We start from the raw sequence: 14824 nt of genomic DNA on the forward strand, positions 1-14824 counted from the left end.
AGCATCCTAAAGCCTATGTTGAAAGCCTAAAGCCTCCCAAAAAGAGCAAGTGAAAAAAGCAGGCTTCCAAAACACATTTTCAGGTGTACTTCATCTTTCGCTTTGTGAAAGCATGCAGAGTACAGACCAGCGAGGCACCAACACGCTTGCCTCTCTCCAGAGTCTTTCCCAACTAAGACAACTCAAACAAATCCTTATTCACGCTACAGATTTACATTTTTACAGTCGGGGGGTTGATCCTCAGAATCTGCCAAGTTCCCTGGTTGGTAGTACTGGCCCTGCACGGAGGCACTGTGTCACTCCCAACGCTTTCACTGAGAATATCTTCCAGTGCTTATTTACAAACCTTGGCAACCTGTGTAATAGTTGCCTATTATTATTACTACTAGTATATAATATTAATATTATTACCACTACAACTACTACTGCTACTTCTACTATTAATGCATGGTTGCAAAGGAGGATTACTTCTAAAAGAAGCTGCAAACTGCACGGCTCCTCTTCCAGTTTTTTAGCTATATATTGCTATTATTTTGTTTAAAGAAAGCTTTCTCTAAACAAACCTTGCACAAAAGACTTAAGTAATTAGTGATGTATTCAGGCAATGCAGCCATTCAAATATGGCTGTCCTCTGATCTAGAACGAGCTGATCAAACACCAGCAAGCTAATTATTTCAGACACTGTACAGTAATCACCAAGTCCAAATGCGAGCATTTACAATCACAACAGGTGTAATTTTCTGCACTAGAAGACAGTCTCGTGATCTATAAATGTCAAAACGTATACATATAGTGCATAAGCTTACAATAGAAACCTAAACTTCTGATGCCCACTGCCAGGAGAGATCAGTGTGGACCTTTTCAGCACTTTGAGATAATAACCAGCCTAGTGTACAAATTTATAAACTCAAAGAAGCAGCAGTCTGCATCTGAAATACAACCTATGAAAAAGTACAAGAGGAAAACAGCAGTATAGGTATTTTGCAGATGATCAGTGCTTAGCTCTGTTCTCAGTGAAACAGAGGGTCAGTTCTGTGCTATCTCAGGGGGATCAGGCTTGCACCCTATTAACCAGGGACCTACAGCTCTGTTCTGCATTCCTCTTTCTCTCAACTCCCCAGCCTTAAAAATAGTGAGAATACTTTTCAAATTAGTAGTCCAAGTACATTAATCTCATTTTTGCCTTGAAATATTCAAGAACTGCTTTTGAAAAATATTTTAGATAATGATGCTGGAGAGTCATTAAAGTTTTGGAGTTTTTTTCCCAAAAAAAAAATCAACTTTAAAGTAGACATACAAAGAACCCCACCACAGTATTTTCCATTTAGAATACATTCTTTTGGCACTTCTTAAGAAATCAAACAAGTTTGATGTCCGTCAGCGCTTCTTTCTCAGACTGGTAAGTAAGGAGATGACACAGGTGGCACCGAAGTAAATGCTGCTTTCCCATAGCTGATGGTACACACAGATGCTACCAAGATGTTTCACAGAACAACAGACTACGGGCTCAGTTCAACAACTCCTACTCAAATGAGTAGCCTTTGCTCATATTAAGACACCACTGAAATTAACAGGATTGGAAGAGTATGAACTATTCAAGCAAAGAGCAGTCTTTGTGGTTTGCCCTAAACAAGCACTCCAGAGGGGAAGAAAGCAAGACTGAAAATGATGACTGATAAGTATTTTTTAATATATGTATGTGCACTGGAGAAATGAACAGGGTCTCAGTATTTCACAAATTAGGTTTTCAGCATCTCTTTCAGAATTACTGTTTAATATGAAAGCACTAATGCATTTATTGTTGCTTTTGAAGTGGAAGTCCTCACTGACTTCAACAGGGAATAAAGCTTAAAAGCATACGCCTCCTCCACATGAAAGGGTATTTTTGTTGTTTCTTGATGCTCAATCACTTCCTAACTGACAGAAAGCAATACCAAAATATTATCCAGATTATTAAAAATTTTAAGTGTTTAAATATGAAGCTAAAATATAAGTCCATTTTAGTAACAGCATATATCTATTACAGGAAAACACAGAATTTTTCCATGTTTTCTTACGTTTTATAGCTTGCATCCATTTTCTGATATATTACAAAGTGATTAAATCCATTAAGTATGGAATGATTTCATGTTTTTTTCTTTTATCTCTCCTGAATAAAAACAAGCATTTTTATTGTAACAGTGAGGATGTGGTGCAGTAAAAATTTTCAAGGTCTTTGGGGGAATTAATCGAGCACTTGCTTAATCTTACAGACATGAGTTGGATTTTGCAGTTCTTAGTTACACAAAAGGTGTTGAATGGGAGTTTTGTCAAGCAGTCAGGATCTCAGCCACTAATAACCTCTCAGTTATTTTCTTTTTCTCATTAGCAGTCTAACAGCTAACAGACTAATCTGAAGCTGCTACGGGATGCAAGATGAATTGCAGCACATAAAGCTTACCCTATGAAAACGGGTGAAAAATTGCAGGCAGCATCTCTCACACGGTACTCCTGGTGAGCTCCTGAGCAGGTACCAACCCACCGAGCTGAGGTGCCTCCAGCACAGTGCTGTCACTCGGGTCCGTCCCTAAAATTAGCTCACAGAAATTCAAACGGAGGTGTTTTGAGAAAGTCACTTTGGGATGGTGATACCTGAAGCGGCTCAGGTGCTCTGCTGACTCAGTGAGGGGGTGAGAGGGCTTGATGCCGGGTGGCTTTGCTCTGCCACCTTCCCTAAGTGTACCCACCAAGAGCTTTTCAGGCTGGAGCAATGCATGGCTGCAGTGAGGATGGTGTTGGCCTGCTTTCTCACTGTCCAAGAGAAAGGGAGAGGGATGAAAGGGTGCCATGGGTCCTTCAGTCACCGTTAGGAAATGGGTAGAGCTGAGAAAAAATTGCCACAGCTTCTGACTACAACACATGCGGAATTTGTAAATCTGGCTTTACTAGTTACAAATTTTTACCACAGGCACATGTCTTTCTGCTCTGTAAGAGCAAAGCCTATTGCATGCTGTGCAAGGGAAAACATAACAAATGGATGCTTCAAAAACACTGCCATCTACTCTTGTGAAACAGACTGAAATGAAACATCACATTCTAGTCAGGTTAATTCTGAAAACATATGCTGTTTATTAAATGCCCCTTTACTCCAGTCTGGAAAAATGCCAACCGACCACTGTATTTCATCTGCCCTCCAGAATCCTTCCATTCTGTCTCAACTTAAATCACTTCTAGTACTGTACTTGTAAATGACCTGAAAATCACCTTTTCAGTTATGTTTAAGTAAGGACTATTACAATCACATGTTCTCTGACAATTCAGAGTTGTATTTGCTAATCTGTATAACAGAATCCTAAAATTATGTATGATTCATATATGATTCATAAGACACTTGAATAAAACCATGTCAATTCTGACATTTTTTAGGCTTTCATCTATTTCGGATTGCTGATACCTTCCTGAAGCATTCAAACAAAAGTGTCTTGTAAAGGAATCCAACAAATGTGTGAATATTTTTTTTCTGAAGCTTCTTTTTAGACTCTGTGCAATAATACAAATGAAAGCATGGAAAAGTGTTGCATGAATTACTATTATGTCTACATTCAGAGCTGCATAATTGAGACTTATCAAGACTTAAATGTTTTCTAAATGTAGGAATTTCTTTCAGGAAGAAAAAAGAAAGCAACACTGATCTTCCACTGAAAAGCAGTGTACAAACTGTGAAGGAGTTTCAGAAAAAAATGTGTTTGTTAACATCAGCTAAAGAGAAAATGTCTGCTAACTGTGAAGACAGATGTATAAAATGCTCTCACATGCAAATCCAATAATCATTTCAAAGTGCAGCTCACAGCATTTTTGTATATTTAACCAAGCAATATTATAAATAGAACTCTGAGAACAGCGAGCCCATACAGGACAACTATTTACTACTCCTGTCATCAGAATACACTAATTTACTTTTCCCCAAGCACAGTTTTAATAAATTAACAAAAATATATTTTAAGCCTCCATAAATTTGTTTTCAAAATCATATTCATTTGGAAATAGCAGCCTTGTAACATCGTATTGATCCTTGAGAAGAACAGTATTACTTTTTCCTTAGCTTTATAATCTCTTACAATTGACAGAGCTTTTAAAGAAAGTTTTCTTAAATTGTCAGAACACGTTTATTTTCTTGCAAATTAATTCTTTTTAACTCTTTATGATAGCTTTGAATCCCATAAAGAAAGATGAATTATCACATACTGAGCCCAAGCTGTGAAACAGGAGGAGACAAATAGAGACCCCTACTGTGTTTAACAATGTAGAAGAAATTCCAGACTCAAAAATTTTCTGTCCTTTTTCTCAGCCCACAAAAGCTGTCAGTACGGATTTGAACAGTGGAGGGCACTCTTGCTATGCAAACCTCGGCACTGATCTGGCACACTCGGTTTGATCTATTCAGTAGCCTAAATCTCAGAATTTGTTAAGTAACAGCCACCTGTGGCACAGGCACTAACTGTATTCTGTTAGAAGCATTTGCAGTTTCTAATCTGTGCAGTGAAGCACTTCATTACCTCGAACACTGGCACCTTTCTACGTGTATGCAGATGTGGAACAGATGCAAACTTCACAAATTGTTTGGAATATCTGTGCAAGATATTGCATTAAATAAGACCTGTGTTATGTTTTTCAAAATTATCTAAACAGCTATTTGGTTGGCTGTTATAGCATATCTATACATTAATTCTGGGTTGGGTAGAATTTGTGTACAAATACGCTGGTGTTTGTAGGAGCTAAGTTTATTTGGAACGCATCAAGTTTCATGGGGAAACCTAATAAAAAATTGAGGTCAATGCTTCTAACATAGCCAACATGTAAAAGACATTGAAAAAACAAACCAAAACAAGTAAATTAGAAGAAAGAAGCAGAACACTATATTCTGCATGGATTTCCTATTTTAAAAAGTGTATCATTAACTACATCTTCAACTATGTAACTCTGCAGAATGAAGCCAACCACTGTCCGAACAACCACAGAAACGCTGACAAATTTGTGTTTGGAGGCTCACAATAAGAGAAGCCAATGTGAGGACCCAATCCTGCATCTCCTACACATCTCAAAACTGAGCTTACAAGTACTGGACTCAATGGCACTACTCCTTTGAGTAAAATTACTCATGCGCAGGAGTGCTTGAAAAAGCAAACCAAGAGTGTTCCAACGTCAACTGCGCAGCTCAGTCATTTTGCTCCTTTACCCGTTCCCTGTACTGCAGTATTGCACAGGATAGCAAAGCACACAAAGATCTGAACAGATTAATTAGCTTTCATCATTTGCAGTTTTGGGGACATTACTACACCAACAAAACCATAAAACAAAGTTATCAGATGGCACCAGCAGAAGGGGTCTCCTGAAACACTGGAGAACAAGTCGCTTTTGATTAACTGAAACAAAAATACTGCGGCACCTGCAGGGTTAATTAAGTAGCTCAAGATGCTGGGCTTCACAAAAGGAAACCTTTTTCCTCCTTTAAGAACTGTAAACACTTGTGCTGAACTAGATGGGCATTTGATAAGCTGTACAGCATGTAGCAAACTCAGAGGGATCTCTAGTTAACACTCAAATTCAGTGTTAACACTTAACAGAACAGTGGTAAGCCGTGCTGCCAAGGTCAACTGCACAGATGTACTAATTGTATTATGAGCTTGACATCTAGTGGCCACCCCTGGCAGGGCAAAGCAGGCAAAGGTTAAATCAGCAAGCCTTGTCAAAGCACTTCTAACTACTCACCCTCAGGGAGAGTCCTGGGGAAGCTTTCTGGCACTCTCCAATCCCACCTCCTCCCCGGGATGCAGGCTGAGCTTCGGCAGCAGCCCGCTGTGCGACCACACAGGGCAGCACCCACCCATGCAGCACTCACTTGTGCCTCCTGCACCCACACCCCATGCACCCACCCTGGCTGGCTGGGGGAGGTTAACAGCCTTTCTTCCCAAATATTTTGGTGTGCCTCACTCTCTGTGCCAAAAGTTTGGACATTTTGTGGATTTTTCTTTCTCGCCTAGTGACAGGGTCCAAATTTTTTGGGGGAGTGGTGAAGGGCACCACCACCCCAGTATTAGAGACTGTCAGCAAGAGTTTCAGAAAGGATCTTTCTTAAAGGTTTAGCTTACCCCGTAATAAATGTTTGAATTCAAGTATGCTCACTTTGTGTGCCCTAACTACAGCAAGTATATCTAAAAACCCCGCTCTTTAGTCTGCTGTCTTTTCACTTTTCAACTTAAAAGAAACACGTTTTTTTTTAATATGTTTCATTATGGGTTTCTATCGCCCTTTTAAACAATTATTTTTCTGGCTTTTCCAATTCTGGGAAGAAATGTACTCTATGTCCAACAGCTCTAGAACTGAACCAGCTCCTAAAAGTATATTTTGACCTAAATTCCTTTTTTTAATTAACGGAAAACCCTCACTACATTTAGTGGAATATTTTAAGAGGGCTCAGGAAACAGGATTCTGGCCCTTTACATTGAAATGTACAATTCAATAAAAATTTACTGCTGGAACTAGATTTACTCATGCTTCCTTTGGAAAAAAAAAAAAACAAAAAAACAGCAAATTGCTCTGCTTTTACAAATGCAATATTATGAAGGAAATTATTTTTACATGCTTTGTTTTGGAAAATGTGTCAGTACTTGACTATTTTAATGTCATGTCAGACCTGGTTTATTATCAACAAAAGTGACTGACTCATGTCCTGGCTTGATGGATAGTCAACAGATATGTCTGCCCTGGTTTGACAGTCAACAAAACAAATGAAGGAAAGATATCCACAAAATCTTCTCAGGACTCAAACTATTTTTCAGAAATTGCACTAATATTTGTTATTATTTTTACCTTTTTTTAGTGCCACCCATTTTTTGAATTGTAGCTTTCCCTCTTTCTTAGGCAAGGAGAAGTAATTTTCAACAGCTAAATGTATGCATATTAATGACTTAATTATACAGAATTTAAAGCAACACCTTTCAAAATTTCCTTCCTCCCACTCCGAAAAAAAAACAGCTTTAATATCTACCTCAGGAGATGGTAAGACTTGCTGTAGACCAGCACCACAAGATAAAACCTTACCCAGTTCTGTCTACGTTCATTGTTACACATGTATCAGCAAATTGGCTGATTGTTGTAGTTTCCTTACTATTCCAAATGTTTCCCTATTGGTAATACAGTTAAAAACTGAGTAATTAAAAAATTATACAAATACAGATGTTACTGAGTTCGAATGCTAAGTCTCTACTGTAATAGCAAAACTATTTATACAAAGTTTCAATTACCATTTCTTAGCAAAGGGACAATTCGTAGCAATACTTATTTGGCCTTTATTTTCCAAAACAGTTGCCTCAGAACAAAAACTTGCAAAAAATCACCCAAGTTTTACGTTTACTGAGAGCTGCTTGTGACCTCTCAAGTTTTAAAGGCAATAGTGTCTAACTGATGTGGAACAACCTCTATTTCGTATGTAGGAATGTCCCTCCAAAATTTGTTTTTCCCCTCTGTACATGCAGATAGAGTGAGCACACGCACACGAAGCTGGCTGCTCCATAGCAAACTGTGTCGTAGCTGTAGTGGAGCATGTGTGTCTGTGTACACACTCCAGAAGAATAATGAGAGCAGTCACAAACTGCTCAAAACTGCACAGCCCAATCTCACTTTACCAGGATGAAAAAGATCCATTAGTTTAGACCATGCTGTGTAAGAGTGGGGAGAGAAGCAGATCCAGTATTCAAAAAAACCACTGCAAATGGCACACTAGAAAACTGTTGTTATACAGCTCACTACAAGGTATCCCTTCTACCTCAGACTAAACAATGATACATCCTTGCCAGAAACTTCGCATGAAAAAGTCCAAAGCCTCATTTGTCATCACCCTTTACCAGAATCTCACTTGCACGCTCCAAAAATCACTTTTCAGCATTACAATAAAAACCCTTTTATTATCCCTACTTTCAAAATACAAATGCTATATCCGTGGCTTAATATAAAAATTAATCAGAGTTGAAGCATGTGCATTGTGCCTCTTATTCTGATACATATGTAATCTGTTGAATTAGGCAAGTGTATTAGAAATGTAATTCCAGCTATTACAATGCTTTACATTTACTGAGAAACTGAGATTATTGTATTCTACAGGCAGTCATCTGAGTCCTGTTGCTGCTGGTTTTAAATTATTTCAATCATATCTTCTAATTTAGTAACCTCAAAGTGTTGGGGTTTTTTAAGAGGTATCTTTTGTTCACTCTTCTACAATGCAATTATTCAAGTAAAGTATCACCACCAGCTGTTTTGTTAATACTTCCTTTCAAAATTATTAAAAAAATTGTTTTTAGCATTTCACTTTCAACAAATAATTTCAAATGATTTTGAGTGTAAATCTGTGGTTGATGACATTGCTAATTATCTTCAGATTTCTAACAGTTTCTCACTATCATGACACTGCCCTGTTTGAATGCATTTGTATTGTGCTGTACCCCAAGCTGGCTACAAAATTGCTTGTTCTGATGCTTAAACTTCTGTAGTAATGTTAGCATGAAAGTTCTGGTGAGACCAGTCAACTTAAAATCTGGCCTAATGTTTATCTTCCATTCTGCTTCCCAAACTGCCAGGCTTCTCTCTGCCACTATGAGTGTCCCTCCACTCCAAGGATTATGCTTATGGGACATTCATTTTTAAAAGCTTCACTTAATAGAATCTATTTTGAGGTGATATTAAACACAATTCCATTAAATAAATAATAAGCTTCATTTGTGTAATCTTGTGTTAACAACAGCTTACATTTTTGAAGATAAAACAGCCAAATTAGTGGAAAGGCCACATGTACCAAATAATACTGCTTGAAAAGTTTGCTTTCTAAAAACGACAAATATTCTTGCACAGTGCAAACTATTTTTGGCCTGGTGCAAAATACGTTCAGGAGCTGTAGCAATATCTTGATTACAGCTATGAACAGAAACGAAGAACAGTGACTTGACAAGAAGTGCTTTAATTCACGAGATCTGGAGCGCTCATTATATCTGGCCTATAAAATTGCTTGCAGTATAGCAATCGTTAGGCTTCCTAATATAACATGTAAATGATTTACATTACACTAATGTGCGCTAGATAGCCCTCTGCTCGTGTATCCTGCCTCCACCTCTTTCGCGTTTCTCAAATGTAGTGCAAACCCAACAGCACTACTTTAGCTTGTTAATTGTTAACTATGAAGGGTTTCACTCTATTAATTAAAATATGTTTAATAAAAGGAAACATAGCACATTTTGATAACAGCCTTCTAAGGCTGAAAAGTATTTACATTGTTGCATTTTAGGGCTGCTGTGAAAGCCGACTTTGTGCTATTCAGGGACCACAATAATAACGCTTTAAAATTCCTCACTGGGATGCAATGTAGTCCTTTTGATGGAAAGACTGTCTTTCTCATTCGGCAGAAATAAATCCATTCATTTGATCATGTAGTCATTGAGGGCAATACAAAACAAACCAAGTGTGAGAAATTCTATGTGATGAAGTAAACAAAACAAAACCCCCCCAAAAAGGGGAAAAAAAAAAACATTTCCATGACAAAAAGATTCTTTGTCCTTAATCTACCCACCATATGCAAGCGTTTCTTTTTAGCATATCTCTTGTTCTAATCTCGGGTGACATGGCTACATAGATAAGATTCACAAAACAAAACAAAAAGCTAGTTTAACAATTATATATATTTTTTTAATTTATTAACTCACCAGGAGTGTCATAATGAACTTGTGGGGTTTTGTTTTTCTGTGCTGAAATGGATTCAGAGCATGTAAAAGTTTAGAATGCTAATGATAAATTCTTAGACCTAGGTCCCACCCCAACAGAGACTGAGCTCAACAAACCTTGTTTACATGATAAAATACTAATTCTCACCTGCTTGCCTATATTAGTTGCTTTTACACGACCACTGTTTCCTAAGGAATAAAATAAATGTGGAAAATGCACTGCTCTGCTCCTCCACTGTGACAGAGGGAAGCATTTCTGTGTGCGTCTGTTATTGTCAACACCCAAGTGTGCTTTCCTGAAGCAGGGGCATTAGCCCCTCAGCAGCCCAGGCCAGTGTGGGACTCGCTCCCTGGGTCCCCAAATACCCTGGGAAGGAGCAGGAGGCTTAACGGTTTGCCAGTCTGACAGATGTTTTAACCTGATGAAGTGGATTCACGCTGCCCTAAGCTTCAGGGCTGTAAAGTTCAGATACAATAGTCAAAATCCTCCTTCAACTTTGCTGCCTTTCTCTCCCCACAGATGCAACTTAAAAGTCATTATAGTTTTGAAGCATGAGAATGACTTTTTTTCTTTTTGAAGGGGAGGGTGGGGAGAGAAAACAGTGGAGAGAGGGGCCTACACAGAAAGCAGAAAACACTGGGGCTCTCACTACCTTGTGCAAGGAACTAAGCAAGCAGTGGGCTCTGCGCAAAGAGCAAAAGAAAAACTTTCAAGTGGAAGCTCTCAACTTAGCCCAGGAAAAGTGAGATTGGGCTGCAGCATGCCTTTGCACACTGCAAAGACTAGGATTACACAGGAAATTAAAAGTCAGAAAAAATAAAATAAAAAACAAATAAGAAAAAAAAAATCCTGCAGGCCTTTCCTCGAAAACAAAATACAGCAAAGTGGAAATAAGGAGCGATTACAGCCCGAATCTTTCCTGCTTTGGACACTTGTTCACTAGGAGCCCGGGCAGCCCAGATGCAAGTGTGCGTGTGCCTGCGTGTGGGGAGGGAGCGAGGAATGGCGGATGGACGAGAAAACAACCCTTCCCCACTGCCTGCAGCCGGCGCGACAGGGGCTGTTGGCGGTGGTGGCACTCTGTGTCACCCATCACTGATGATAACTACAGTCGCAGCACAGCCGGGAAGCGAAGGGGGAAAGGCGGCGCACGGTGGGGGAGAGCCGAAAAGCTGCTGCTCAGCCTCCTCTAAAATAACGCAGTCGGCTCCGCTGGCCTTGCCCGCTCCTGCCGGGGTCCCCTGCCCGCCGAGCAACAGGGGGCAGCGGCCGGGACAGCCCGAAACCCAGCGGGCTGCCCGGAAACGCTCCTCCCCGAGGCGCGGGGCAGCCCCTGGCACCGGCCGCGCGGAGGCTGCCCAGGGGGCACCGGGCCCCTACACCCCCCCGCCCGTGGGACCTCCGGGACCCGCAGCCCCTGGCAGGACACCCCGGCTCCGGCCGCCCCAACTTTCCTGCCGGCGGAGAGGAAGGGGGGGACATGGCTCCTGCCCGCTGCGAGCTGCCAGCGGGGGAGAAAAAAAAGGGAACCCCAAAAAATGCACAGCGGACAGGAGGAGGAAGGCGCAGCTCCGGATTGCCGCTCTGCAGCTGCCCGAGGGAGGGCCTGGCCCCGCCGCCGAGCCCAGCCGCGATTCAAGCGCTCGGGAGGCCAGGAGGGAGCTGCGGGAAGCGATGGTTAGTCAGGGGGTGGGCTGCAAAAACTTGGCTAAACTGCTAACTTCTCAGTTCCGCTGCCTCTTCCCCCAGCTGCTCTAATTCCCATTCTCCCGCGACAGAGTAATTGCGCTCCCATGTTCACCATCACCATAAATCCACCTATCTCCATCGGAAACACACTCACAAAAGGAGAGAGAGAAGGAGAAAGAGGCGCCGAAAGCCCTTACCGTGCTCAGAAACTACCTCCGCTTGCAGCTCTTCGTCCGATTTGAGATGCTGGGGTTTCGCTTGCTTTCGACGAGACATGCTGCTAACTGAGCCGTCTTGACTCTGCTTTTTGCAGAGGCATCAGCGACGTGGAGGTGGAAAGGGGGGAGGAATTGGGAACGAGGGAATGGGAGAGGAGGAGTGGGGGCTGCAAATAACTGTTCGCAAATAAAAAGTCGAGTTGCAAAACAAATCAAACAAACAACAGAAAACGCAACCAAAAAAAAAAAACAAACCCAACAAAAAACCAAAAACCAAACAAACAAACAAAAAAAGGCAGCGCTAAACCAGCCAACCAAACTGGGAGGGAGTGCGGGTGAGCGGCGAGCGAGCGGGGGATCAGCCGGGCGGGGTGTGCGCGGTGCGGCGGGGTGTGCGCGGCGGGCTGGGGCGGCTGCGCGGAGCGCGCATGGGGCTCGGTAATTATGATTGTGAATAATGCATGGCGATTAATGGTGCTGGGGGCGAGCGCGGATTGGCGCGGCTCCAGCGGACTCAGGCTGCATATGTAAATGAAGGACGGGGCTCCGCAATTAGCCGCTTCGCTCCGCCAAATGATGCGTCTCCCCGGCACCGGCAGCGCCGCCTGCAAGAGGCACCGGGCGCGGCGGCGGCGGCAGCAGCGGCGGCGGCGGCAGCGACACACACACGCACCACGCAGGAGGGCTCTGTTTTGCACACACTTTACACAACATATGTGCAAGGTTCACTTGTTGGGGGAGGTCACGATCTTCGCTTTTCTTTCTCTCTCCCCCCCCCCCCCCCCCCCCCCGGCTCTCAGTTTCTTTTGCTCTGCTTCGGCTTCTTTGCTTTCTTTTCTGGGTTTTGGGTTGGGTTTTTTTTCCTCCTTTCTTTCTTCACATCACTCTGCGTCCTCTCCTCTTCGTCTCTCTTTCTCCAGAAGTTGATCTGCAAGGCATCTGATTTCTCTGTGTGAGTAATTTCTTCCCAGGAGGAAAAGAAACTTTTGTGTATGCTTTTGCTTTTTTCCTTTCTTTTCTGTGTGCGTGTGTGTTGCTGCGCTCTTCTCCCCCCTTGCTCTTCACATGCTTGTCTTTAGTTCTTCCTCCATCCCGTCTCCTTTTCCGTCCCTCTTTCTCCGTCTCCCCTTCCCGGCTGACTTTTGTTCTCTCCTCTCTCGAAAGCGCACGCACGCACACGCAGAAGACCTTGGGCAGTTTTGTCTTTCACCTCTCCTTCCTTCTTCTTTGTCTTGCAGCTTCTTTCTCCAAGCAGAGACTCCCCGTTGGTGGTGGTGGTCACTTCCTGTTGTCCATTGGTAGGAAGTTTTTTTTTCTTTCTCCCTCTCTCTCTCAGGTTGTAATGACTTTTTGTGACACTCCTCGCCCTCCCCCCCACCCCACCCCCCCCGGCTCAGTCGTGTGTCCTGTTAGCTAATGACAGCGGTCTCTCGTGTGCGCCGATGAGCAAGTCCTTGGTCTCCAGCAAACAGTATCGATCCTCTCGCAGATTTGGGGGTGGGGGGTGGCTGTTGTTGCTGTCGCAGGGGTGATTCCCCCTCCTCTGCCTCGTCTCGCCTCGCCTCGCTCGCAGCGGCGCCGGCAGCCGCTCCCAGCGCGGAGGCTCCCCCGGTCGATGCCTCCGCTCCGTGCCGAGGAGCGGTGCGCGCACCGCGGCCGCTCTCGATTTCGGGCAGATAAACTTTCAAGTTTGGGAGCGGTGCGGGTCACACGGCGGCTCCTCCTACTCTCCTCCTCCTCCTCCGCCTCCCGCGCCGCGCTGCCGGGGCTGCCTCCGGGGCTGCCCCAGCCCCGCAGCCCGATCAGCTCCCGCCGCCGCCGAGCCTCTCTCTCCGCACGCACTTTCCCAACAGCGGCTTTTCTCCCAGGCCCCCCCTTTTTTTGTAAAAGTGAAGGGGGGGGGGAAGGGAGATACTTCCCTCCCCCCCGCTTTCCCTCTATCGCGTTACCGGTTGCCGTGGAGCCGGGCCGAGCCTCCCCCTCCCCGTCCCGCTGCGCCGAGTCCCCTCCCGCCCCGTCCGTCCCCCGGGGAGGCGGGCGGTTCCGCCGCCGCGCAGCAGATCCTGCTCCCCGGCAGCAGCCGCAAGTTGCCGCTTCCCGTCTCCGTCCTTGCCCACCTCCCCCTCCGCCGGGGCCAGCCGGGCTCCCATGGCAGGGACCCGCCGCTAGGATGTACCCCGCCGTCGCCGATCGCCGCCGCACCGAGCTGCACCGGGCAGCGGCCCGCAGTGTCCGCAGCTCCGCGCATGGGTGTGCGTGTGGGGTTTTGAGGCGGGGGGCTCCGCTAGCGGCCCTTGCGATCCTCTTCGCTGTTGTTTTTGTTGTTGTTGCTGTTGTTGATGGGGGTTTGTTTGCCCCCTTTTTTTTTCTTTAACTGTAGTTGCAGCTCGGCCCTTGACAGCTGCTAGCCCTGCTCCCCCCTCTCCTCCCCCCCCCGCCCTGTGCGGAGCGGCCCCGTCGCCGGCCCTCGGTGATCGGTGGGGCGCGGAGGCGCAGCCCACCTCGCCAAGCGCGGGGCGGGGGCAGCTCTGCTCATGGGCCCGGGGATCAGTGAAAGGGATTTCCTCTTAATACCCCCTCCCCAGCCCGTGTAATCCAGCCCTAGTCCTTAAAACACACTAACCCCAGCTTCTTTGGGAGACTCCTCTATGTAAACTTTCCCTGCTGATAGCTCGCTTTATCTGGTGCGTTTTGATACCGCTTTTCTGGGCTCGCGGTTTATTTCCCACTTTTGTATGGGTAGGCAAACCAAATAAAGTTAGAGGCGACAGTTTAGGCCACTCCAGATGGTTTGCTGACATGCATGCCATCGGCGATTTCTGTCGTGCAGGTATTCGTTAGAAACGGGCACGACTCTGAAGGGAAACAGAACTGAAACACCAAACTACAGCCTTTTAGATATTAGCCGAGCACGCTTTTCTGCTCTTCGTTTAGCGAGATGTGTACACGGGACCCTTTTCAATGGTTGCCCTCTTTACAATTAAAAAGCTTGTTCCCCTTCTATAAATTCTGACTCATCTTCTCCCTGTGCTTCTATCCTTGCTGAAAGTTTGGGCTCACTTCGAGTGTCTCGTTTAAAATATCTGGAGAAGATCGTGATAGTCGAAATCTGATGTAATTTTCTAGTATGAAGTGGGTGGGGACGAGCCCATTAATTGAGCATGGGGTTT

At 44.3% G+C, this 14824-nt stretch overlaps 1 protein-coding gene across 2 annotated transcripts in view; it reads right to left on the reverse strand.

Moving 5' to 3' along the window:
- Positions 1 to 12219, reverse strand: part of SALL3 (spalt like transcription factor 3) — a gene marked incomplete at its 3' end in the record, with an annotated part of 20053 nt that extends 7834 nt beyond the window's left edge. For both annotated transcript variants that reach the window (XM_080610913.1, XM_080610912.1), the window contains exon 1: positions 11634 to 12219. In XM_080610913.1, coding sequence (XP_080467039.1) covers positions 11634 to 11712 — 79 coding nt within the window. In that variant the 5' untranslated portion in view covers positions 11713 to 12219. The remainder of the gene's footprint in view (positions 1 to 11633) is intronic.
- Between the last annotated feature and the right edge of the window lie 2605 nt (positions 12220 to 14824).

The sequence above is a fragment of the Psittacula echo genome, assembly GCF_963264785.1.
Source record: "Psittacula echo genome assembly, chromosome: 2".
Lineage (NCBI taxonomy): Eukaryota > Metazoa > Chordata > Aves > Psittaciformes > Psittacidae > Psittacula > Psittacula echo.